Genomic DNA, 26,514 nt, shown 5'->3' with positions numbered 1-26,514 from the left:
TCTGACAATCCGGTCTCAATCCTGATCTCCGATGCTGTCTGTGTGGAATATTCAGGTTTCCTTCAGCTGCTCCAGTTTCTTCCCACATCCCAAAGATGTCAATTAAGCTGCCAACATGCACAACTCTAAATTAATTGCTCCCCAGTGTGTGGGTGAGAGGTAGAATCTGGGTGGAGATGATGGAAATGTGAGGAGAATAAAAGAAATGGGACTGTAGAATTGGTTTGAATGGATGGCTTATTGTTGGTGTGGATTACATGAGCAAAGGGCCTGTTTTCATGTTGTATTAGTTTATAAATAAGAGACCAGAACTGCACATAGTTTTCCAACTTTAGTTTCACCAACACTCGTTACAACTGAAAAATTATTTGTCTATTTTTAAACTCAAATCCCCTTGCAATAAAGGACTCATTTGTCTTCTTAATCACTTGCTGTACCTTAATCCTAACTTCTTATGTTTACTTGTACAAATTACTCCACTAATTTGCAACCTCTCTCCAGATAATAGTCTACCTTTTGATTCCTCATATAAAATGCATGGTCTTATACATTCCTATATGAAACTTCATTGACTGCTTATTTCGCCCACTGTTGTAGATTCCAAATATTCTCATCACAGCATTCCCTCCCACCTATTTCTATGCTATCAGCTACCTTACACTCGGTGAGATTCACTCCTTCAACCCATTTAATTAGATCAGGATTCATCTGTACTTTATTTCCATTTACACCTCTATTAATGTGTCAAAAAGGGGGAAATCTTGAAAAACTGAATTATGCAGAGGAAATTTAGACACTTTATTTTGCATTTTTTAAGAAAACCTTAGAGACCAAGCAATATGTACATTACATTTAACAGTGTGGGTTTTGATTGTTCCCTGTGTGCTTTAAGTTAGTTTGCTGTGCTCTGCAGAACATGAGGGAAAAGACATATCAGAGAAAAAATTAATCATATAGGAAGAATACCTAATCACATATGGCAAAAATAATTCTGTCCCATTTAGATTAAATTTAACTATAACTATTAAAAAGAACTGCTATTGTATGTGACATCACAATATATGCATTATATTTCTTTACCTTGATTTATCTTTATTCTTTCATGCTCCATTTACTTTATGGTTTTCATTTAGAAATTTGTTTCCATTCTTCCCATTTTTAGCTACAACCGCAAAATATTTTCTTGATAGTTCTTAACTTTGGTCTCTAGGTGGCATTGCAATGCCACCTAGTGTCACATTCTTCATCAAACATCAATGGGCTTACAGGGAATGGGAGCAGCAAATTCTATGGAATTCAGGAGTGTCAGGCTCAGATGTGGGAGTTTAAACATTTTTTTTATTTAAAAACTTCAAAATACACTGATTTGTACGTGTTTTAATTTTTTTTAACAAATATGTATAAAGCTGTATGGAAAACAAATTAACTGCAGGTACTCAAATCCAAAACAAAAACAGAAATGCTGATAAAACTCAACCAGTCAAGCAGAATCTATGGAAAGAGAAACTCAGAATAGTTAAGGGTCATTGACCCAAAACATTAACTGATTTCTTTCCACAAATGCTGCTTGATCGCCTGAGTTCTTCTCGCATTTCTGCTTTGGCTACATAAAAGTGTATATTTACCAGAAAATGATCATTTACAATAGCTACAAAATAATATGCTTAAAATCTGAAAAAATATCAATGTATCCAAAATCATGTTAAGTAATTAGCTGTGAAAAATCTTTTAAGATTGGGATGATTGGTTGGTTCCACAATGTTGTTGAGCCAATCATTTTTTGCACTGCGCCCTTTGTTAATGGGAAACAGCAACCAGTAAAGCTATTTTGCTTCTCCCCATAGAAAGCAGAAAGGAATTTTGTTTTTAATAGAATATGAAACAAGGCTGTTCATCCCAATCAGTTCACAGGAGCCATTCCAATTCACTCGCATGCTCTACTTCATAGAATTATATTGCATGGTAACATGACAATTGGCTCAATTCATCCATGCCAACCATCGGGAACCTTTCTGTATTAATTCCTTTCACCAATCACTCTGCCCATAGTTCTCCATGCCTAAGCAATGCATGTGCTCATCTATATACTTCTTAACTACTTTCAGCAACCCAACTCTCAAATGTTACAACAATCTGTGTTTCAATCAGACTCGTACAATCCCAACTGCGTAAATCTCCATTTTGTCTCTTAAAATTTATCTACCCCAGTGTTACACCCTGATTTTAACATTCTAATCCGTGTTTTCAAATAATTCCAGGCCTCACCCAATTTTATCTATGTAATCTCTAATTCTACAACCATTTGAGGTATCTTGTTCTTGAATGTCAATAATTTTAACTATTCCATCAGTAGCAGCCATGTCTTCAAGTTTATGAATTCACTTATTAAACTTCTCTACCTCTTTACTTGTCTCTCAGGTGTTTGTGAAATCTACCTCTTTAATCATGCTTTTGGTTGATTACCACATGTTTTGGGGTCAATTGATTTTATTAACATATACCTGCACAGCCTTGGGATGATTTTACTATGTTAGGGACATCATATAAAAGTACGTAGCTCCTCTAGTGAAAACCGTCTACTTCTGTTTAATCTGGTCTGTTCAATTGTTATTTTAAGCTAACAGATAGCCCTTAATTATTATTTTACACAATTTTTTATTTTGTAATTTATAAATAATTTTATGTCTTAGCACTGTACTACTGCCACAGACCAACAAATTCCACGTCATGGAAGACAAGCAGTGATAATAAACCTGTTTTTGACTTTGAAGTTGCTCTATTTAGATACCAGTTGGCAACAGAGAGAATCTGCCTTGTCTGCTCTATTGCCTCTACATCAAGAGCTGTAGAAGCCAGAATTGCAAAAATTTCTGTGGTTTTATATGGAAGCACTAAATTCATCCCTTAGGTAGACTTTCATAGGTAAATAAGAATCCAGCTGTGAGAAGGCAAGATGAGACATGAATATCTGTTTAATCTATCTCATATGTTCCGATATTTTATGTGCAATTCCACATCTGTTTTGACCTACATATTAGGAATTGGTAGTAAAGGAAACAAAATATACCCCTCATTTCTCCAGTATTCTTAAAGACTGAAGAGAATGGTTTCTAGTCTGGTCTTCTGGTTCACCATTCCAGCGCTAGAAGTAAAATCTGCTAGAACAGCAACATCAGATCACTATTCACTGGCACTGGTTGAAAATGTATGTTAACCCTAGATAAAGTAAATGAGATTTGTCTATTTTACCCCATTACAGTTAGCCAGGATTGTTCAGAATCAAGCGTTTCAAGTGGCCACTTGGTATGGAAGGACAATGACCACTTAGACTCTCCATGGATTTATAGAAGACAAAGAGGGGCAAAACTGATCATAAAATGTTTGCTTGTATATCCCAGAAATTACCTTATTTTGTGCTGACATTTCTATGAACTTATAGTTATTTTCTCCTAATTGATACATGTCTTTACTAATACTTTTTCCACTGAAATATTGCTCAATTCATTGAAAATCTTTTCACTTCCATTCAAACATAACAACAAACCCCTGGGAAACGGCAGAAAAATAAAAATAGGCAATTCATTTAGATTTTTTTTTGTTTAAAGAGGAGAGTTTGACCTTTAAATTAATACTTATCTAAATATTTCAATATCCACTCCATAGTTTTCATAAAAAGAAACTTCTGGGTAAGTTACAGTACTTTCACGGACAGAATTCAGTGACCTTCTGGCTTGCTTGTCGGAAGCTTCGAAAGGGTTTTGAATCCCTATGTTCCACAATGTAATGAGGAAATAGTAGAATCAAGCCCGCCAGGAATGCTACAATCAATATACACAAGAGACAATAGCGACCGATGAAGAAATTGTCGAAAATCTGCAAGATAAATGAAAAACAGTTACAACTTTTAGTACTTTCTCCCTCCAAGTGAAAAAGCAAGCAACTTGCTTATATTTTTAATGTAAAACAATTAACAAGGAATAAAAGAATAGTCTTGGCAACTTCTTTTCCTCTCTTTCTGGGAAAACCTCAGCTGCAACTAAGTGCCTTCCTCTATTAAGACCGATAGATTAGGAACTGAGCCTATGAACAAAATCAAATCTTGAATATAACATCTAATAACGCTCATTTGCATCAAACAATGCATAAATGCTGCCATAATATGTAGCCAAATACAAACTTTTCTTCAGATCATCAAATATGTGATACAGCATGGTTCTGAGGCACTAAGATCAAAAGGCCAAGGTTTTGATTATTGGTCTGTGCTGAGTTGGTTTATCTGAATTAGGATGAGTGGAGCATCAGTACAAATGGATTCAGTGCCCTAAACTAAAAACATAAGGATATCTTCAGATGCTGGAAATCTAAAGCAGCACACACAAAAAGCTGGAGGAACTCAGCAGGCAAGGCAACATCTATGGAAAAGAGTAAAGCAGTTGACATTTTGGGCCGAGACCCTTCTTTAGGACAGGATCCTGAAGAAGGGTCTCAGCCCAAAACGTCGACGGTTTACTCTTTTCCATAGATGCTGCTTGGCCTGCTGAGTTCCTCCAGCATTTTGTGTGTGGTGCCCTAAACTAAAGATGAGAAAAAAACACACAGAACTCCCAGTCTTGAATGTTATCTGGTGATATCCTACTTTGTAGATGAGAAAAGGTGCCTGAAGTAGTCTTATGCTGAGAAGAAACTACACCATAAGCGTAAAAAAAAAGGGCATTCAATTAGGTTTCCACATGCCTGTTAGTTAAAAAAGGATAGAATAACTTTCAGTGTAAACTGTCTTCATGATATAACAAAATTATGGACCGTCTTCAGGCTAGTTTGATACGGCATGGTTTTGTAAATTCCCTCCCCACTGAGTAGAGAGGAGAAAGATTATTTTAAGATCTATTGCACCTGAAGAAATCTTTTAATAGCAAATCTGACAGCAGCAAATTTAATAGGCACACAATTAAATGTGTCAATACAGCTTGGTTATTTGGGTGCTGATATGCTTCTTATATGATATACAATACAGCGCCTTATAAAAGTATTCTGCCCTCCAACCCTTTGTTCACATAAATGAGCATTACAACCAAGGATTTTGATCATCTAACTGAGAACTTTTATTTGTGAATCACATGCTCCTTTTTTTCCACAGTAGAGCCCAAAAAGTCAGGGAAGATTGTAAAGCATAAAAAACTAAAAATTCAAAATCTGAAATGTCAGCAGTTCAAAAGTATTCATTCCCCCTTTACTCAGTACTTAGTTGAAACAACTCTTGCCACTTTTACAGCCAGTAATCTTTTAGGACAAGTCTCTATTAGCTTTGCACAATGTGATGGAGCAAAATTTGTCCATTCTTCCTTGCAAAATTGCTCAAGCTGCGCCAGATTAGTTGAGAAGTGGCGGTGGACAGCAATCTTGTGGTCTTGCCAGAGATGTTCACTCGAGTTAAGGTCAGGACTCTGACTGAGCCACTCCGGGACATCAATTTTCCTCATTTGAAGCCACTCTGGCGGTATGGTTTGGGTTGCTGTCCTGCTGAAAGACCAACCTCCTCCCCAGTTTAAGCTTTCTGGCAGAGGCTAGCAGGTTTTTATCCAGGATCTCTCTGTATTTAGCAACATTCACCTTCTCATCAATTCTGACCAAATTTCAGTCCCTGCTGCTGAAAAGCATCCCCACAGCATAATGCTCCCTCCACCATACTTTACAGTAGGGATGGTGTTACCTGGCTGATACACGGTATTAGATTTACACCACACGTACTGCTTGGTGTTGAGCCAAAAAGTTCCACTTTAGTCTCATCTGACCACAAGACCTTCTACATCTTTACAGCATCTTCTAAGTGATGCTTTCCAAAGCCATTACAGGCAAGGATATACTTCTTGCTTTAGCCAGGGCTTCTTCCTTGCCACTCTTTCATAAATACCTGTTTTGTGCGAGGCCTTCGAGATTGTGAAGTCATGAACCTCATCTCTAGTTGCAGCCACTGACTTCTGCAGCTCACTCAGAGTGACCACTGGCTTCACAGTAGCCTCTCTTACAAGTACCATTCTTCTCCAGTGACTAAGTTTGGAGGGGTAGCCTGACGTAGGCAGTGTGGCTACGGTTTCATATTTTTTTCCACTTTTTAATGATGGACTGCACTGAGCTCCGAGGTATGTCCAGTGCCTTTGAGATGATCTTGTACCCTCCTCTAGATTTGTGCTTCTCTATTATCATTTCCCTGACTTGCCTTGAATACTCTTTTGTCTTCATGTTGGTTTGATCTGTTGAAAAACGACCATACTGTTGGACCTTACAGAGAGAAGGGGTATTTATTCTTATGAATTTATTGACAGCAGGTGATCCTCCAATTTTCTATATCAACAGATTGGGTGAGTTAGTACAGTAATATACAGCATTGCACCTGAGGAAAGGTTGTGTAGTAACTACAAAGGGGATGAATACTTTTTCAGCCTCACAATTTTGGTTTTTAAGTTTTAGTAAATTGTTGACAGGTTTTGGAATTTTTCTTTTGATTTGACATGATGCATAATGTTATGTAGAGCAGCTCAAAGAATTCTTTATTTTCAATTTAGAAAATGAGTCAGTAAAATGTGAAAATAGTTGTGGGGGCTGAATATTTTTTAAGGCACTGTATATCCATACATTTTTAGTAAGTCATCAAGTTGGAAAGATGTAACCTGGTTAATAATAATGTCTGCTCTAAGTAAACAAAGTAGTCTGCTATGTTGATTTGGTGCAGGCAAGTACTGTACCAGGAGCTCAAGCTTTCTGCAGCAACCATTCAAGGGTCCTTTAGTTGCCATCTTGCTAGGAGTGCCACATGACAGAGAGAACGAGCTAGAAGAACTACTACAAGAATGACTGTGAGGAGGAGAAGAGTTCTCAGAGGGAGGCAATATCCACCCAAGGTCTTCAAGGAGAATTCCTGCTTAACTGAGCAGGTGCTTATGCTTCAGTAAGGTTAATTCATTGAGAACTGCCGAATACTTCAGCTGCAATTTTGATTATGATCATGCGAACATTGGCTTGTTATGATTGTGATACCTCCCAGGTACGATCAGAAGATAACTGCAGAATATGTCAGCCTGCAGTATCCTATTGCTTATTGTATAAGGGATGGGGGGGGGGGGTAGGGTTCGATGGTCACACACATTTGTGTTCCAAGAAAATTAAATACATGTCATTCACTATCCATGGACTTGCAGATGAAGGAAGGAAATAGTTCTGTGATAATCGATGGGTTCCCCATAGTGTAGGGAGCTAATAACTGCACTAAATGTCAGTATAGAGTTATATTACAATCAAAAGGAAGACTACCCACTTGCTGGGAAAATGGAGACACCTCCCTCGCCCTTATTAGGGAGAGCGAGAATCTGTGGTATGTCGAATGCTGGGTGAAACACGAAGTCTGTGTCTTTGCTATTGCTTTGCTCACGGTTGAGTGCTTAGTGGTGGTGCCGATGCTTGCTTTGTTTTGCTGGTGGGGGAAGGGGGGATTGTTGCTTGCTGCCACTTATGCATGGGAAAGAGGGGAGCTGGGGGGGACTTTGGGTTCTTACATTTATCTGTTGTTCATTCTTTGGGGCACTTCTCTGTTTTCGTGGATGTTTGCAAAGAAAAAGCATTTCAGGCTGTATATCGAATACATTTTTCTGACATTAAATTGGACCTTTAAACCTTTGAACTCCTTCCATGACCAGATGGTATATGACCATATGAAGGGAAACATGCAGTTATTGCTCACTATTCTTGCAGCTGTCAGGATACCTTCATACTGTGGAAGTCTACATAACACTCACTTACATGTACGTGTAGGGCCTGACCCTTACACTAAATACCTGAAAAACATGTGTTCTCTGTAACTTGTCTCCACTACACAACACTTATCAAATATACACAACAAAATATCAAATCCACAGTGAAACTCAAGAAAACATGGATCATATTCCACATTTCAGGAGCAACTTACCAGTGAAGATAAAGATCAATAACAAGGTTTCATCAACTATCATCTCCAGTGACCCAACACATTTGGCTAATGGAGGAAAATAGTATTTGAAGAACTCAAGACAAAAGCTCCCTGTCTACTAAACAGCAGGGATTTCTGTCCTTTTATAAGCTTCAAAGACACATACTGTACAGCAAACAACTTTAAGCATTACAGAAGTACCATACATGCTGCCTCTGCAAAATCTTCCAAATCCATTGACAGAACAGGTGAACCAATGTCAGTTTCTTTCCCCAGACTGATATCCCCAGCATCAAGGCCCTATTCATGCTTCGTAAGCTTGGGACTGGAACACATTGCCACATGCCAACACTTCGTAAGCTTGGGACTGGAACACATTGCCACATGCCAACATGCCCTACTGACTCATGGGAAACTCTGACCTACATCCACTCAAATGGACATGAGCATCCACAAAGCCACTGATCAATTTGAGACTATGACATAAACAGTCAGATATCATGCTTTAAAAAAAAACAGACACCCCTACCTATTCACCAACCCTCCCCATCAAACACCAGCTGCATTACCAGTAGTTGTATCTGCACCTCCCTAGGGCTCTTTACCTAATTCAGAACCAAAAAACTGGGAGTTTATATAGAGCTTAAAAAGGCTATAGGGTGATCAGGACTATCTTTTCATGATATAGCATTTGACTGTGCTGCTTAATTCACACAGACAAAAAAACAGATGCTACAATGATGCCACGTGCAATATGATAGAATTAACCATTAGTATGCTCTGCTGTGAAGGAACTATGCAGTAATCAATAGATCAGGACTCCAGATTATTGACAGTCTGTTGTGCACATAACAAGTTAGCAACCATGAAGATTCTATCCTTGTCATCAGCTTAATGACAAGCTGCTCACAAAGCTGGAAGAGGAAGATACGTTCTGGATCGTCCTTGCCATCTTCTTGCTGCTGCCATCTGGCAGGAGGTACAAAAGCCTGAAGTCCAACACAGCAAGTTCAAGAACAGTGACTTCCCTTCAATCATTCAGTTCTTGAACCAACCAGCACGATCCTAATCACTACTATTTAGCAATACCATGACCACTTTGACCACCTGGCACTAAAATTAAATTGGCTTTTTTCACAGTAATTCGATTCTTTCTTGTAAAGTTGTTTATGATTTACATTTTTCTTGTGAATACTGTTTTGATGATGCTATGTACCTGTGATGCTACTGCAAGTAGGTTTTAATTACACGTGTATACATGCAGTTGTGCATTTCACAATAAACTTGACTTTGACGTTGTAATCAAGGTGTCTATGAAAACTTTAAAAGATTTGCATTATAAACACAACTCTTTTTCTCCATTAATCATGTCTCTATCATACTTTCTCTAATTCTAGCTGTTGACAACAGTGCCAAATGCCAAACTAAATGTTGGTCTAAATTTGATATACCAAATCAAGTTTATAAATCAAAGCACAATATGTACCACACTAATTTCCACTTATTGGCAGGTAGATGCAATTTTGAACAATAATATCTTCACAAATTATACTGAAATAGATGAATGTAACTGGGCCTGCCGAAGGGTCTCCGCCTGAAACGTCAGCTGTACTCTTTTCCATAGATGCTGCCTGGCCTGCTGAGTTCCTCCAGCATTTTGTGTGTGTTGCTTGGATTTCCAGCATCTCCAGGGGTTCTCTTAAGTGTAACTTAGCTGACAGCTTTAGACTTGCTTCTTCTGAGTGGTAGGTGGAATGAGTATACTCATTTGTTTACATTCATGAGCTACAGAATGGGCTCACGTGTTGTAATCTGTTGGAACAATTTCCCTAACTTCAATGTTTCATTGCCAGACACAATACTAGAGGACTACAATCAATCTGTTTACACTACGACAAAGAGACAAAGGAAGACCATGAACCCTTGTGTACTATAACCAGCAGCATAGTGCATGAAGGGTCTTGGCCTGAAACTTCAACTGTTTATTCCTCTCCTGGTTTGCTGAATTTATCCACCATTATGTGTGTGTAGTACAGTAGTGCAGTTAGCACAGCCACTGAGTTCCAATAGTTCCAGCAAACTGGGTCAATTCTGAACTCTGGTTTCAAAGGTGTAGAGTTTGCACTTCTTCCTGTGATCATGTGGGTTTCCCCCAGGTGCTCTTGTCTTCCACAAACCGAAATTATGCTGGTTAGGAGGCAAATTGGCCATTGTAAAAATGTCTGTAGTGCATAGGTTAGTGGTTGAATCTGGAGGGAATTGAAGGAAATGTAGGAAATAGATTATAGAGAAAATTAATTGGGGAATAGGAATGGATAGGCTTGACAGACCAACTTGTCCTCCTCCTATGTCTTAAGAAAATATGGTAAAACATCACTTAAAGTGTGTAAAAACAGAGAATGAACATCTGCTAGAACAGACTGTGCAGATAGATGGATGAGAGCAGGACATGGTCTTTTTTAAAATGGAACAATGAGTCTATATTTCAGAACAATGAGAACAAATAAGTGGATGAGCCTCAGAAATTCAGAAATATGACAAAATAGCAGTGAATTTACTTATCAGCATTTATATTTTGCGATACAAATTTACATACATCCTAAAAAACTTAACTGAATTTTATAAGAAATCATCAGCACCCAAGTGCCTGTACCATTTTGATCATATATCTTTCATATGATTGACAAGCACAGATTTCCATCAGCATTTACATGTGACTTACCAAAGTAAAATTAGTGCTATGCTTGCAATCTGATTTTAAAGAATGCTTTATCTGAAACTTCTAAGTAATGTTAACATGCAAATCTGCAACTTCATGTGCGGTCTAAAATATTAATTAGATTTGAGAGCAAAACAGCCAAAAAGAGGCAGAGACAGAATGCTAACGAATGGTAATCATTGCCCCTCCAGGAGAGATTGGCTGTGTACTTTAGTGCAGCAATACAAGGAACTTGATTCACTACAAAGATGCTGAGGAAGAATAAACTCCACCTCAGCGGCAGAACAAAATCTCCTGTGGACTAGCAGGGTGCTCGTTTAACACACCTCATTCTTTAATGAGCCAATTAGTGGGGCCTGGTACTGTGAGCAGTACACAGAGCTTGGTCTATGTAATATTAATAGCTCATTGGTTCGTGAGCAGAGGTCTTGCCCTGTGCCCTGCTAATTGGTATCCTGGTAGTTATTATTTGATCATAGGTGGAAGTTAGCTGACGCTCACTGCAACATAGTTCCGTTTTAATGTCAGGTTTGTAAAATCTCACATCTGATCAGTTGGGGGTGGTGTTGCAGTCAGCTAGTGAACTGCATTAGCAAAACTAAATTATTCCCAAATTAGGGCGCTATTATTTTTAAGATCTTGTCTATCTATGTATGTCACTCTGTCCATAACTCATTGCTTTTATTGGTGAACACAAATACCAAACAGGAACAATCAATAAGCAAAGAAAGCATGCACATTTCCTTCCATTAGATACAGCTAGCCCTAGGTGCTGTATATATCTACATATTGCATTGTTGAAATCATCAATACCAATAACATGTCAGAAGGCAGGTTTCAGAGCCTCCTCTGGGAAACAAACTACTAGTAATGTTTGTGAACTGAAACCACTGGAAGTACTAACTACAAAATAACTTTAAAAGTTGAGGTAACACACATCTTTTGAAAAAAAAGTCATTTTCAGTTAATCCTCTACATTCTGGTTCTAAAGTACCACGAGCTAAAAATTATGACAAAAATACTTTAAGCAGTGAAGATTTACCCGCATGTTGCCTGGATTGAAGGATTTTAATTCTGGGGAGAGATTGGATAGGCTGGGCTTGCTTTCCCTAGAGCAAAGGAAGCTAAGGAGTGTCTTGATACAGAAGTACAGTGGACTCCCGTTAATTGGGCCATTAGTTAATTGGTGCAGCCACTTATTTGAGACAACTCTTAAAGAACAAAAACAAATTGAGGAAATAGTCCGGATTCCCTTCGCTTATTTGGGATATTATACCGCTTAGTTAGGACAGGAGACTGTTGCCGTACATTTTCTAACTAGTGTCAATCACATGCACATTGTGTGGCCATTAGACATTACACCGAGCTTAGAGCAAACAGTTTTTAAATAGCACCACTTGCATATTTGTGTTCAAAAAGCAGTGAATTTTGTCACTGATAGTTGGAGAGTAATAAACAGGAAGATCATTCAAAACTGTTTTTCTCACTGCAGTTTCAAGCATTCAGGCTTGAAGATGGCAGAAATGGCCAGGAGTGAAAATAAAACGATTTCACTGCTTCAACAAGCTAAGAACTATGAAGAATTTGAAGGTATCAACAATCATCTTGAATGTTACAATGAAAATGAAGATTTGGAGAATGCAATAATCAAAAGCATTGTAGTTCATTATCTACATTAGGTATCTGCATTGAATCTATCCATTTACAGTCAATAACAAGAACACATCAGCGTACACTGAATGATTTCCTTCGTCAATGACTATTAGGAACTAATACATAATTTTATAGTCCTGTGTTGGTCGTGTTCTAACTTGTTCTCAATTTCATTTAAATACATAATTTGTTGCTCAGTTTGTCTTTGTTACATCTTTTTAATTATTTCCAAGAAACTTCGGCTAATTGGGGCAGCCGCTTAATTGTCCCAAAATGTACCAGTCCCGATGTGTTCCAATTAACCAAAATCTATTGTATGTAAGATTATGAGGGGCAATGATAGGGTAGATAGTCAAAATCTTTTTCCCATGGTAGGGGTGTCAAAAACAAGAGGGCATGCAGTAGTTATAGGGAAAGTGGCAGAAATTTTAAAGAGGGTTAAGTTCTTTTTTACAGAGTGGTTGATATCTGGAACACACTGCCAGAGGATGCAGTGAAGTCAGATACGATTACTATGCTTTTGAGACATTAAGACCAGCACTTAAATAGGGAAGGCAAGGAATACAAATTTAATATATGGAAATAGAATTAGAGTGGATGGACAAAAAGGTCAGCATGATGCAAGTGGCCAAGGGCCTGTTTTTGTTCTTTACAATTTTGTCTCTGTGGCAGGGTTCCCAAAAAGTGAGAGCAGAAGCATAAAAAAAACAGAGATTGATTTGAATCTCGAAGACAACTAGCTTTGTTTGAAACTCATGTATTGGATTACAGAAATATGATTACCAAAAAGGTTTTTGGTACAACCACATTATTAGTCACATGCTGCATTTTTGAAAATACTCCTGGAAATGTGCCCACAAAAACTTGTTGATTCCACTGTCATCAACTTGAACAACTCTGGTGTTTCCCACTGTAGCCTACAAGTAAGTAATTCTAAGATATCTTAGCTAGATTTCCTCTCAAAGGAATTCCATATCTGTTGGACAATTGGCATTTAGCTGACCATACTAGGCCAGATTTTCCTCCAGGCTCTGTCACGCTGTTCCTTTTCAACACCGGTGAGCTCTACTCATCATGCAACCTAGTCTTATGTTTCTAATTCTACCTTAGGTTTGTTAACTTCTTTGAAACCATACACAGTCCTCATTCCTCTTCAGTGCAATTAGTTAAATATTTAATTTTTGAATTAAACAAAGTAAGTAATTTAATGGGTTAAGAAAAGTCTAGGTCAGTGGTCACCAACCACCGGCCCGCAGACTGGTACTGGGCCGCAAAGCATGTGCTAACGGGCCGTGAGGAAATGATATGATTTGGCGATATGAAACGATATGAGTCAGCTACACCTTTCCTCGTTACCTGTCACGCCCACTGTTGAACTTGAACGCACACGAGGTCATCAGTCGGTCATTAACCTACAACTACTCGATGAGTAAAAAACAAACGTCACTTGAGAGTTTCTTTGGAAGAGATAGTAGGGGACATAAAAGGCCTAACGGTGATGATAACGCAGAGACAGCTGAGGCCGATACTGCAAAAAAAAAAGAAAGCTTCCTTTAACAGAAAATATGACAAGTCATACATAAAATATGGCTTTATTGCGACCAGTGACTCGCACGCTCCAAGCTCCCTGTGTGTGGAGACAAGCTGTCTAATGAGGCAATGAAGACCTCAAAACTGCTTGGGCACCTTGAGTCCAAGCACCCTGCACTTAAAGACAACCCCGTTGAGTTTTTTGAGCGAAAAAAACGTGAGCAAGCGGGACAGAAGCAAATGATGAGAGCCACCACCTCCACAAATGCTGCTGCTCTGAGAGCGTCGTACTTAGTGGCTAGTCGTATTGCTAAGGCTAAGAAGCCTTTCACTGTTGGTGAAGAATTGATTCTGCCTGCTGCCAAGGACATGTGCCGTGAACTGTTGGGAGAAGCTTCAACGTTGTTGAAGTTATCAATCACATCAAAGCAAAAGCCCTTAACTCACGTCTGTTTGAGCAGCTTTGCGAGGAAATGGATGCAGAGCACAAACTGAAGTCAGGTGGCTATCAAAGGGCAGAACCCTGGCCAGGGTTTTTGAGTTAAGAGAGCAGCTACAGAGATTTCTTTCAGGAAAAAAGTCACCACTGGCAGCACATTTCCGTGATGAGGAGTGGATAGCAAAACTCGTTTATCTGTGTGACATCTTCAACCTGCTCAATGAAGTCAATTTGTCACTTCAGGGGAGAATGACAACTATCTTCAAGTCGGCAGATAAAGCGTCTGCTTTCAAAGCCAAACTGGAGCTGTGGGGCCGGCGAGTGGACAGGAGCATATTTGACATGTTCCCAACATTAGCTGGGATTTTGGGAGAGACTGAGGCTTCACCGTTCTTCTCACAGCTGGTGCGCGATCACCTATCTTCGCTGTTGACAGAATTCGAGCATTACTTCCCAACCGCAAATAACTCAAGACGTGCAAAGGAATGGCTCCGTGACCCATTTGTGAACATCCCCAGTAAATCATCCGTCAGCGCGGGAAGAAGATCAACTCCTTGAGCTTGCAGGTGACAGTGGGCTGAAAAGTATGCTTGACATAACACCTCTGCCGGCATCCTGGATCAAAGTCAAGGCTGAATATCCTGAGATAGCCACGAAAGCACTGAAAACGTTGCTTCCATTTCCAACCTCATATCTCTGCGAAGCAGGGTTTTCTGCAATGAATGCAACGAAAACTAAATTGCAGAATAGACTGGACATAAGGAACCCCCTTCGAGTATCGCTGTCTCCCATCACCCCTCGATGGGACCATCTTGTTGCAGGGAAACAAGCCCAGGGCTCCCATTGATTCAGCGATATTGGTGTGTTGCAATGATTTTATAGGTTCATATGAGGAAAATATGCGCTGTTTAATATCCAAACGCTACTTAAAATGTTATGATGCTATTGACTTGTAAGTGACTTATAATTGACTTATCACTATATTCATGAGAGGACAATATGCACTGTGCGTTTAATATTAAATTCGTTAGATAAACCCTTTTAGGAACGAAATTGAGTGTATTAGCCACTTATAAGTGACTTATAGTTGAGTTATCACTTATATTCCAGTCGTGATTAACACACTCCCCCTCCCCCCTTTGGCTGGTCCGCAAGAATATTGTCAATATTAAATTGGTTCGCGGTGCAAAAAAGGTTGGGGACCCCTGGTCTAGATTCCTTCAGTTTCCTTATCTCTAGCATAATAACCACAACCTCTTAACTTTGATTTCTTAACTCTCACCTTATATTCCGTCTGGGTAGCCTCCAACCTGATGGCATGAACATCGACTTCTCTAACTTCCGCTAAGGCCCCACCTCCCCCTCGTATCCCATCTGTTACTCATTTTTATGCACACATTCTTTCTCTCACTCTCCTTTTTCTCCCTCTGTCCCTCTGAATATACCTCTTGCCCATCCTCTGGGTCCCCCCCCCCATTGTCTTTCTTCCCGGATCTCCTATCCCATGATCCTCTCGTATCCCCTTTTGCCAATCACCTGTCCAGCTCTTGGCTCCATCCCTCCCCCTCCTGTCTTCTCCTATCATTTTGGATCTCCCCCTCCCCCTCCAACTTTCAAATCCTTTACTCACTCTTCCTTCAGTTAGTCCTGACGAAGGGTCTCGGCCTGAAACGTCGACTGCACCTCTTCCTACAGATGCTGCCTGGCCTGCTGCGTTCACCAGCAACTTTGATGTGTGTCTTAACTCTCATACTGGCTTTGGAGATGGTACAGAGGAAGTTCACCAGGTTGATTGCAGAGATGAGGGGTTAGCCTATGAGGAGAGATTGAGTTGCCTGAGACTATACTTGCTGGAAATCAGCAGAATGAGAGGGGTCTTATAGAAGCATATAAAATAATGAAAGGGATAGGTAAGATAGAGGCAGGAAAGTTGTTTACACTGGTGAGTGTTACCAGAACTAGGGAACATAGGCCTCATGATTTGGGGGAATAGATTTAGGATGGAAATGAGGAGAAAATGCTTCTCCCAGAGAGTAGTGAATCTGTAAAATTTTCTACCCAGAGAATCACTACTTCCTGAAACATTATTCCTAAACTTTAAATACTTTATGTCCTGCTTTTCTGAATCTTAGGTATTTTGGAACTTTCTATCTCCTACCATTTGTTTTCCTTCCCATGATATATTAAAAAACAAGTGTGACATGACTTAAACTCAACCTCTTATTTCGCCTTTTCCCTTCTCTTTTTCACCTTTGTTTTATTGTGGCATTGGATTGGCCTAAGTTTCGCTATTTTAGAAACTGAAAATCATCAGGGAAAAATACAGGACAATAAAATTCTGATCCTAATATGGAGCTCTAATATGCTGACATAATTTATAAATCAACGATTAAAGGTCATATCAGCTCAGGTGACCTCAATAAGAGAGCCTTGATCCTTTGGCCAGAGGACTACATGGGGGCCAAAAACAACTCTCTGTAATTAAATGGATTGAGCGAAGGAGTGATATAGTGAAGGGAATTTATTTTACTGCTGGGGTTTATTTTGTTTTTACTTTAAACCTTTGACTTATTCTTTTGGGAGTTTTCCTGGATTTATGCTGTAGGTACAGTACTTCATCTTTCACTGAAATCAATATATTGTGCACTGCATATGTGAAAAATGAGATTGCCTGAGGCTTGATAAAGTTCTGTTGCCTGCACACAGTTCATTGTTTTTAATAAAAGCACAAAGCAAGGTTATAAAACTACAGATACAAACACTGTTCTTACCACTTCGTCAGTCACCAGTTCAGGTGTTTCCTTGGCTCGAGGAAAAAAGATGAGGATCATGGTGATTATCAGTGCCAGGAAGAAAACCAATACAATCGAAAGCCAGCTGCATAAAATAACATACAAGATATTTCTATTGATTCCATATTGCAGTACAGATGATATTGCAGAACACCTTATTTCAGAGGTTTCTCAACTACCTAGGAATGCAAGGTGCATGGAAAACCAAGACTATTGAGCTGAACAGACGTTTACTTCAAAGGTGGTCCTATGTTGATGTAATGAATCTTGATGATTGATGCCAATTTATCTATTTTAATCAAATCAAACTTATGTGTGTTTAGTTTTATTTTGTATGATTTCATGGTCTGTTCTCTACAATTCTTCCAAACTCAGGCCTACTCCTGCTCTGTCTATATGTTCATTATGCAGAAGCCCAATCCCTGCCCTGTTTTGTATGTTTTTTCTACTGCCTTAACTTACGCCATTCTGCTCTCACAGTGTCTCTTTATAAGAACCTCAATTGCACTCGTATTTGCTACACACACTGATCAATGGTTTAACCCAATCCAATACATAAACCACCATAGCTAGATGTACCTAACAATTTATTATTAGTAAATAATAAAACCCCATTTATACTGTATACTAACACTTCATGCAATTATTGCTCTATTTGTATGGCAAAAATGTGTGTGTGTGTGTGTGTGTGTTTTCATACATGCAATAACAGATTAAAATAAAAGATTATTGTGAGAAATTTACCTCTTGAATACTGAATAGTGGTAAGTGTATGAAATACGAGTATTTTAAAGGTACTCAGAGAGTATATTAAGGAGCTTTTACATGAAATTAGCACAAACAGCCAAAACAGTACCGTGTAGCCACGTTTAGTGCTAGTTAGCAACATTTAATGACATGATCTATTATGTCCCATTCTCTATTTGTAATCTGTGGCCTGAATTCTCTCATCTTTACTATGCTCCTTGTTCAATGATGTGGACTATTTACTCCCACGCTCTCTCTGCTCATTGTTCCATGACTAGATCCATTCACTCTTGCTTGCTGATTGTAACCTAAACACACTTCAAGACCCTTTCACAAAAGTCAAATGAAGAAGAGATATCTAACTGAAGGAGAAACGATCTTCTATATGTTTCTATACAAGTTTAAAATAGAAATTTAAAACAAATGAGATTCAAGGTGAAAAAAATGATAATCATTGGTCATTTAGAATGAAACAAGTTCAGTGTAAGATTTGGGACTTTGCCCACAGCCTCAGACTCAGACAGAAAAGTTGTTTTTTCTCAAAAACAATTCTCAGGCATTTATCTCAAAAAATGAGTGGACTAAGTTTGATGCAATTACACTCACCTGAAGGCAAGATTCTAGAGTAATTATCCTGAGAAGGACAACACTTTAAATGAGTAATATCTTAGTTACCTGAAAGGTTTAAGTAGTGTACAGTGCCTTACCTGACCATGCCTCCTGACCGAGATAGCAGTTTACATATCAGAAAAGACAAAGCCCAAATAAAAGCAAGGATAATAATCCCTGGTCCTATCCCCATCTTGACACCAGCTTTTGTAAAGATTGCTGCAAGTAGAGGAAATAGCATTAGCTCCAGAAAGAATTCAAAAATGGCAGTTGATAAGATTACAGCCCAGCCTCACAACAATATTTATCCATCTTTTCAGAGGCTTCCTTTTTCCTCTCCGTTACGTTTTAATTAAATAATCTCTCTTTTCCTCAAACCACTTTATGCAATTCACTATTACTTAACTAATACAGAGCTAGCAAACAATGTTGAGAAGGCTAGTGAGTGATGTGCCAAACTAGCCAGGTACGTCTCCTCATTTTCCAGATGCTGTAAACAAAGAGTTCACTCTGAAGGAAAATGTCTACAATGTCTACAACAAGAATAAATTTGTCTACAAAGGTTTCTACAGAAAATATATCTTGATCCTCATAAAAGAACGTACAATAAAACACTGATAATTCTGTACCCTTGGTGGTGCCAGGCTAATATACTTTTCAGATTAATGAATATTACTATTAATATTCTTTATTTTTGAGATGCTGTACAGTGGTATAAATTTCCAAGTGAAACAGGTGACATTAAAAGGAGGGTATTAAACAGAGCCTTGCTGAGTTTAACAGAAGCGTGGGAACTGGGCCGCAGTGGGTTTAGAAGGTACAAGAGAAACAGGTCTGCAGTGTGTTTAAATGGAGCACAAGAGCCAAGACCTGAGTGTGTTCAAATAAAGTACTGGAACCAAGGCCCCAGTGTGTTTAATGAGAGCATGTGATAGGGTCCCAGGATAAATTTAAAGGGAGTGGAGGAAAGAGCACCAATTACTGAATCATCAGTATTTCCAAACAAGATAACTGATTATTGGAGTTTTCTTGTACTTATAACCTGAAAAGTACTTGATTGTGTAAGTCTGCAAACGCAAGAGAAAAAAGTTTGATAGAAGAAATCAGACTTGAAAATATGTAATCCAGTTTGTCACATACAAGACAGCAAAAATAAAGAAACTTCAATCAAGAGACACTTTATGTTTGCAGAATAATTTCTGGCCTATTTACAAATTAATTAATTTAATGTGTTACAAATTTTAAGAGCTTTTATTTGAAACACTAATTCAATAAATTCTTCAACATGATAGAGAATGCATGAATTGTTAATTGTAGAATCTTACAGCACGAGGTCATTCAACCCAGTGCATTCACACTAATTAATCAGTCCTGTATTTGTTTCCACATTTTATATGCTAAAGCTACAAAATAATTCTATCCCACCCATTGTTATTAAATAGGTTGAGACAATCAAAGCAGGAGACAAATGCATTTTCCAATCCCTTGGCTGGGTTGTCTTGAACTAGGAGTTACAAACTCAAACTCAAATTAGCCATTTCAAACCAAGATGAGAAGAAATTGCTTCACCAAAAGGGGGGTGATTCTTTGGAATTCACTACCCAAAACAATTGTGGAGACTTAGTTGTTGAACATATTCAAGGCAGAGACTGATTGATTTTTGGATAATAAGGAAATCAGAAGATATGGAATTAGTGATGGAAGGTAGTACAGAGATGAAAGGTTGGTCATAACCTTATTGAATGGTTTTCATTTATTACAGTATTATTACTGTCACATGTATCAAGATACAGTGAAATCCTACACAGTGCATTGAACTAGAATAAGATAAAACAATAACAATGCGGAATAAAGTGTAAAAGCTACCAAAAAAAGTACAGTGCAAGTAAACAATAAAATGCAAGATAAAAATCCAGGTAAATTGTGGGGCCGAGCCCATTTTATTCAAGAAATCCATTCAAGAATCTGAAAACAGTGCAGTCCTTGAGCCTGGTGAAACCTGCTTTCACACTTTTGTACCAACTGCCCGATGGGAGAGTGGAAAAAAGAGAATGTCTGAAATGGGTGGAGTCTTTGATTATGCTAGCTGCTTTACTGAGGTGGCAAGAAGTGAAGACAAAGTCCAGAGAGAGCAGGCTGGTTCCAGTGAGCTGAACTGTTTCCACAACTGTTTCTTGCTGTCATGTGCAGAGTAGTTGCCATACCAAGCCATGATGTAGACAGACAGAACGCATTCTATGATGCATCAATTAAAATTGGCAAGGGTCAACAGGGACATGCCAAATTTTTTAGCATTCTTTAGTAGAGGCATTGGTGAACTTTCTTGGCCGTGACATTAATGTGATACAATTTGAGAAGGAGAAGCTAAAGACAGATGTATCAGAATTACGGTGGAGTAAAGGGAATTACAGAGGCATGAGAGAGGAGCTGGCCAAAATTGATTGGACGGGGACACTAGCAGGGATGATGGCAACACAGCAATAGCTGGAGTTACTGGGAGCAACTCAGAAGGCACAGGATAGATACAGAACACCCCAAAGAACAAGTATTCTAAAGGCAGGGTGATGCAACCATGGCTGACAAGGGAAATCAAAGGCAACATAAAAGCCAAAGTGAGGACATATAATAAAGCAAAAATTACTGGGAAGTTGGAGGAATGGGAAGCTTTTAAAAACCAACAGAAGGCAACTAAAAAGTTATAAAGAAGGAACAATCTATGTTCCATGCCTATTCTGGAATCTGTCCCCCACTTTTCCTTCGCTACATCGACGACTGCATTGGCGCTGCTTCCTGCACGCATGCAGAGCTCGTTGACTTTATTAACTTTGCCTCCAACTTTCACCCTGCCCTCAAGTTTACCTGGTCCATTTCTGACACCTCCCTCCCCTTTCTAGATCTTTCTGTCTCTGTCTCTGGAGACAGCTTATCCACTGATGTCTACTATAAGCCTACTGACTCTCACAGCTATCTGGACTATTCCTCTTCTCACCCTGTCTCTTGCAAAAACGCCATCCCCTTCTCGCAATTCCTCCGTCTCCGCTGCATCTGCTCTCAGGATGAGGCTTTTCATTCTAGGACGAGAGAGATGTCTTCCTTTTTTAAAGAAAGGGGCTTCCCTTCCTCCACTATCAACTCTGCTCTTAAACGCATCTCCCCCATTTCACGTACATCTGTTCTCACTCCATCCTCCCGCCACCCCACTAGGAATAGGGTTCCCCTGGTCCTCACCTACCACCCCACCAGCCTCCGGGTCCAACATATTATTCACCGTAACTTCCGCCACCTCCAATGGGATCCCACCACTAAGCACATCTTTCCCTCCCCCACCTCTGCATTCCACAGGGATCGCTCCCTATGCAACTCCCTTGTCCATTCGTCCCCCCCATCCCTCCCCACTGATCTCCCTCCTGGCACTTATCCGTGTAAGCGGAACAAGTGCTACACATGCCCTTACACTTCCTCCCTTACCACCATTCAGGGCCCCAAACAGTCCTTCCAGGTGAGGCAACACTTCACCTGTGAGTCGGCTGGGGTGATATACTGCGTCCGGTGCTCCCGATGTGGCCTTTTATATATTGGCGAGACCCGACGCAGACTGGGAGACCGCTTTGCTGAACACCTACGCTCTGTCCGCCAGAGAAAGCAGGATCTCCCAGTGGCCACACATTTTAATTCCACATCCCATTCCCATTCTGACATGTCTATCCACGGCCTCCTCTACTGTAAAGATGAAGCCACACTCAGGTTGGAGGAACAACACCTTATAATCCGTCTGGGTAGCCTCCAACCTGATGGCATGAACATTGACTTCTCTAACTTCTGCTAATGCCCCGCCTCCCCTCATACCCCATCTGTTACTTATTTTTATACACACATTCTTTCTCTCACTCTCCTTTTTCTCCCTCTGTCCCTCTGAATATACCCCTTGTCCATCCTCTGGGTCCCCCCCCCTTGTCTTTCTTCCCAGACCTCCTGTCCCATGATCCTCTCGTATCCCTTTTGCCTATCACCTGTCCAGCTCTTGGCTCCATCCCTCCCCCTCCTGTCTTCTCCTATCATTTTGGATCTCCCCCTCCCCCTCCAACTTTCAAATCCCTTACTCACTCTTCCTTCAGTTAGTCCTGACGAAGGGTCTCGGCCTGAAACGTTGACTGCACCCCTTCCTAGAGATGCTGCCTGGTCTGCTGCGTTCACCAGCAATGGTGTTGCATAAAGAAGGAAAAGATGGAATATGAAGGTAAGCTAACCAATAATATTAAAGAGATACCAAAAGTTTCCTCGGATATATAAAGTGTAAAAGAGAGACAAGAGTAGATATCAGAGCACTGGAAAATGATGCTGGATAAGTAGTAATGAAGGACAAGGAAATAGCAGAGGAACTGAATTAGTAGTTTGCATCAGTCTTCATTGTGGAAGACACTAGCAGTATGCCAGAAGTTTGAGAGTGTCAGGGGGCAGAAGTGAGTGAAGTTACCATTACTAGGGAGAAGGATCTTGGAAAACTGAAAGTTCTGAAGGCAGATACGTCACCTGGGCCAGATGGTATACACCCCAGAGTTTTGTAAGAGGTGGCTGAAGCGATTGTGGAGGCATTATTAATGCTCTTTCAAGAATCCATTGATTCTAGCATGGTTCTGGAGGACTGGAAAATTGCAAATGTCACTGCACTCTTCAAGAAGGGAGAGAGACAGAAAAAAGGAAATTACAGGCCAGTTAGTCTGACCTCAGTGGCACCAAAGATGTTGGCGTTGATTGTAAGGATGTGGTTTCAGGGTATTTGGAGGTACATGATAAATTAGGCCAGAGTCAGCATGGTTTCCTCATGGGAAAATCTTGCCTGACAAATCTGTTGGAATTATTTGAAGAAATAGCAAGCAGGATAGGCAAAGGAGAATCGGTGGGTGTTGTGTACTTGGATTTTCAGAAGGCCTTTGACACATGAGGCTGCTTAACAAGCTACGAGTCCATGGTATTACAGGAAAGATTCTAACATGGATAAAGCAGTGGCTGATTGGCAGGAGGCAAAGAGTGGAAATAAAGGGAGCATTTTCTGGTTGGCTGCCAGTGACTAGTGGTGTTCCACAGGGGTCTCTGTTGGAACTGAATCTTTTTACCTATATGTCAATGACTTGGATGATGGGATTGATGGCTTTGTGACAAAGTTTGCAGATGATACCAAGATAAGTGGAAGGGCAGGTAGTTTTGAGGAAGCAGAGTGGCTACAGAAGGACTTGAGACAGAATAGAGAATGGACAAAGAAGTGGCTGATGGAATACAGTGTTGGGAAGTGTATGGCCATGCACTCTGGTAGAAGAAATAAAAAGGCAGACTATTTTCTAAATGGAGAGAAAATTCAAAAATCTGAGGTGCAAAGGGACTTTGGAGTCTTTACGCAGGATTCTCTAAAGGTTATTTTGCAGGTTGAGTCAGTGGTGAGGAAGGCAAATGCAATGTTAGCATTCATTTTGAGAGGACTAGAATATAAGGAAGTAATGTTGAGACTTTATAAGGCACTGGTGAGGCCTCACTAGGGAGTATTATGAGCAGTTTTGTCCCCCATATCTAAGAAAGAATTTTCTGACATTGGAGAGGGTTCAGAGGAAGTTCACGAACATGATTCTGGGATTGAAAGGTTTATCATATGATGAGCTTTTGATGGCTCTGGGCCTCTGCTCACTGGAATTCAAAAGAATGATGGGGGTGACCAAATTGAAATCTATCAAATGTTGAAAGGCCTCAACAGAGTGGATGTGGCGAGGATGTTTCTTATGATGGGGGGAGTCTAAGACCAGAGGACACAGCTTCAGAAGAGGAGAGTCCATTTAGAATGGAGATGAGGAGGAATTTCTTTAACCAAAGAGTGGTGAATCTGTGGAATTCTTTGCCACAAACATCTATGGAGGCTATGTATATTTAAAGCAGAGGTTGATAGATTTAGTAGATTTAGGTTAATAGTTTAATCAGGACATGAAGGGATTCGGGGAGAAGGCAGGAGATTGGGGCTGAGAGGGAAATCGATCATCCATGATGAAATGGCAGAGCAGACTCATGGGCCAAATGCCCTAATTCTTCTATGATATTTCATGGTCTTCTGGAGATTGGATCAGGACAGGCTGTTGGTGATGTTCACAGTTGGGAACTGGAAGCTGTCACCTCAGCACCACTGATGTAGACAGTAGCATTGCACCTCTGCCCTCCCACCCCCACTTCTTGCTGAAATCACTGACCAGATCTTTTGTTTTGCTGACATTGAGGGAAATGTTGTTGTCATAGCACTATGTCACTAAGCTCTCTATCTCCTTCCTGTACTCACTTAGCATTATTTGAGTTGCAGTCTTCTACAATGGTATCATCTGCAAGCTCGTAGAACAGAATTTGGCCACACAGTCATGAGTGCACAGGGAGTACAGTAGGGGGCTGAGGATGTAACCTTGTGGAGCACCGGTGTTTAGAATAATCAGAAGTGTTATTGCCTCTCCTTACTGATGGCGGTCTATTAGTCAAGAGGTCAAGGATTCAGTTGCAGAGGGAGGCATTAACTCCCAGAGTCCAGAGTTGCTGATGAATGGCAGAGCAGACAGAATTAATATTCTTACCTTTATTTTCTTAATTAGAGGATATTTTGTAAGCCTTTTAAAGAGTAAATGTCTTGAAAATAAATGTACTGGGGAGAGTAAAATGAATGATTTTACATCATAATATCAAATGAAGCGAATGTGATGTATTTTGAAGTAATTTCTTATTTCACTTAAGTGAACAATGCTAGAACATAGGGGAAGACCCCATCTTTAAGATTCAGTCTGTCAAGACAATAATTTTTGTTTTAACTGCTATCACCCACTCAACTTCACCATTTAATTCTTACCTATCTACATCCTCGTCTCAATTTTCAGCAAACTATACTGTATTTTGCCCCAATCATCTGTTTATCCTTGAAGATGTATAATACAATTTTAATGTGTTAATTTAGCTTACACTGCTCAGGGTATCTCCTCTTTTAATTCACTGCACGGTTTCACTCTTCAGTTACTACATATGCATCTGCATTGGCTTCCCATCTTTTAATATTCGCATTTCAAGTTTCTCCGTCACCACTGAATAAGTTCTGCTCATATCAACCTTATTGTATCATCGTTCTATTAGCTGCATTTCTCCTCACGGCTCCATCCCAGCCCCACAAGCTTCGCCAATTTATTTTGCATCACCAAGTCTATTCTGAAGCGTTCCTATAATATAAATATATGTCGGAGATGTAATACTGTATTTTCGACAGACACAAGATAATGCACGTACTGGAATCCGGAGCAATACATAAAACGCTGGAGGCACTCACCAGGTCAGGCAGCATTTATGGAAGCAAATGGACAGTCGACGTTTCGGGTCTATAGATGCTGCCTGAGCTGCAGAGTTCCTCCAGCGTTTTGTCAGATATAATATTTCAGGTCGACGATCCTTGATATATGGTACAGTAGTTTCTTTAAATTCTTCCACGCCCGTAGGGGCCAATATCAATAATGCAGACGTGCCAGACTTGAACTACACACTGACAGTCTCTCATTCCTCAATCCCTTCCAACGGGTCTGCTCACCTTTCCGCGAGGGAGAATGGTGGCCCAGCGCCTCAGCCTTAGCAACGCGCTGCCGCACTTGTAAGTAAGCGCTGCAACTATTGGTCAGGACGGCACTACAAGCAATAGCGACCGCCGATACTGACGAGTTAAGGAAGCTCTTAGTAACGGTAGGAGTCTGAGCAACAGGAAAGGGAGCTGGGAGCGAGCTGTTGATTGGGGTTGGAGTAAAGGACTGTGCCTGCTGTTGGAAGTTTTCTCTCTGGCGGGAGGCGGGAAGCGGGATAGAGATGACAGGCAGCGACGGAGGGAGCATTGGGGGGATAGTTGTATGGAGGAAGGCGAATGGCGGGTTTCTGGGGAACGGAAAAATAGTGGCCGATTGAGGATTGTAGTGGATTATAGTCCAGTGATGGAGGCAGTAGACTTGATTTAGATTAAGGAAAGAAGAATTTAAGGTTTTGTTGAGTTTTGAATTATACTGTTTCTGATAACAAT

The 26,514-nt window shown here is 40.0% G+C and overlaps 1 protein-coding gene across 1 annotated transcript; it reads right to left on the bottom strand.

Moving 5' to 3' along the window:
• Nucleotides 1-789: 789 nt before the first annotated feature.
• On the bottom strand, nt 790-26,072 carry tmem218 (transmembrane protein 218). The gene is made up of 4 exons (XM_072238860.1): nt 26,038-26,072; nt 18,548-18,668; nt 17,073-17,178; nt 790-3,873 (listed from the first exon to the last, which is right to left on the bottom strand). The coding sequence occupies exons 2-4, from the start codon at nt 18,640-18,642 to the stop codon at nt 3,703-3,705; spliced, it is 372 nt and encodes a 123-aa protein (XP_072094961.1). The 5' UTR covers nt 18,643-18,668; nt 26,038-26,072; the 3' UTR covers nt 790-3,702.
• Between the last annotated feature and the right edge of the window lie 442 nt (nt 26,073-26,514).

This window comes from Mobula birostris, chromosome 20 (assembly GCF_030028105.1).
Source record: "Mobula birostris isolate sMobBir1 chromosome 20, sMobBir1.hap1, whole genome shotgun sequence".
NCBI classification, from domain to species: domain Eukaryota; kingdom Metazoa; phylum Chordata; class Chondrichthyes; order Myliobatiformes; family Myliobatidae; genus Mobula; species Mobula birostris.
The sequence above is the reverse complement of the archived record's forward strand: the minus strand, read 5'-3'. Positions and strand labels throughout refer to the sequence as shown.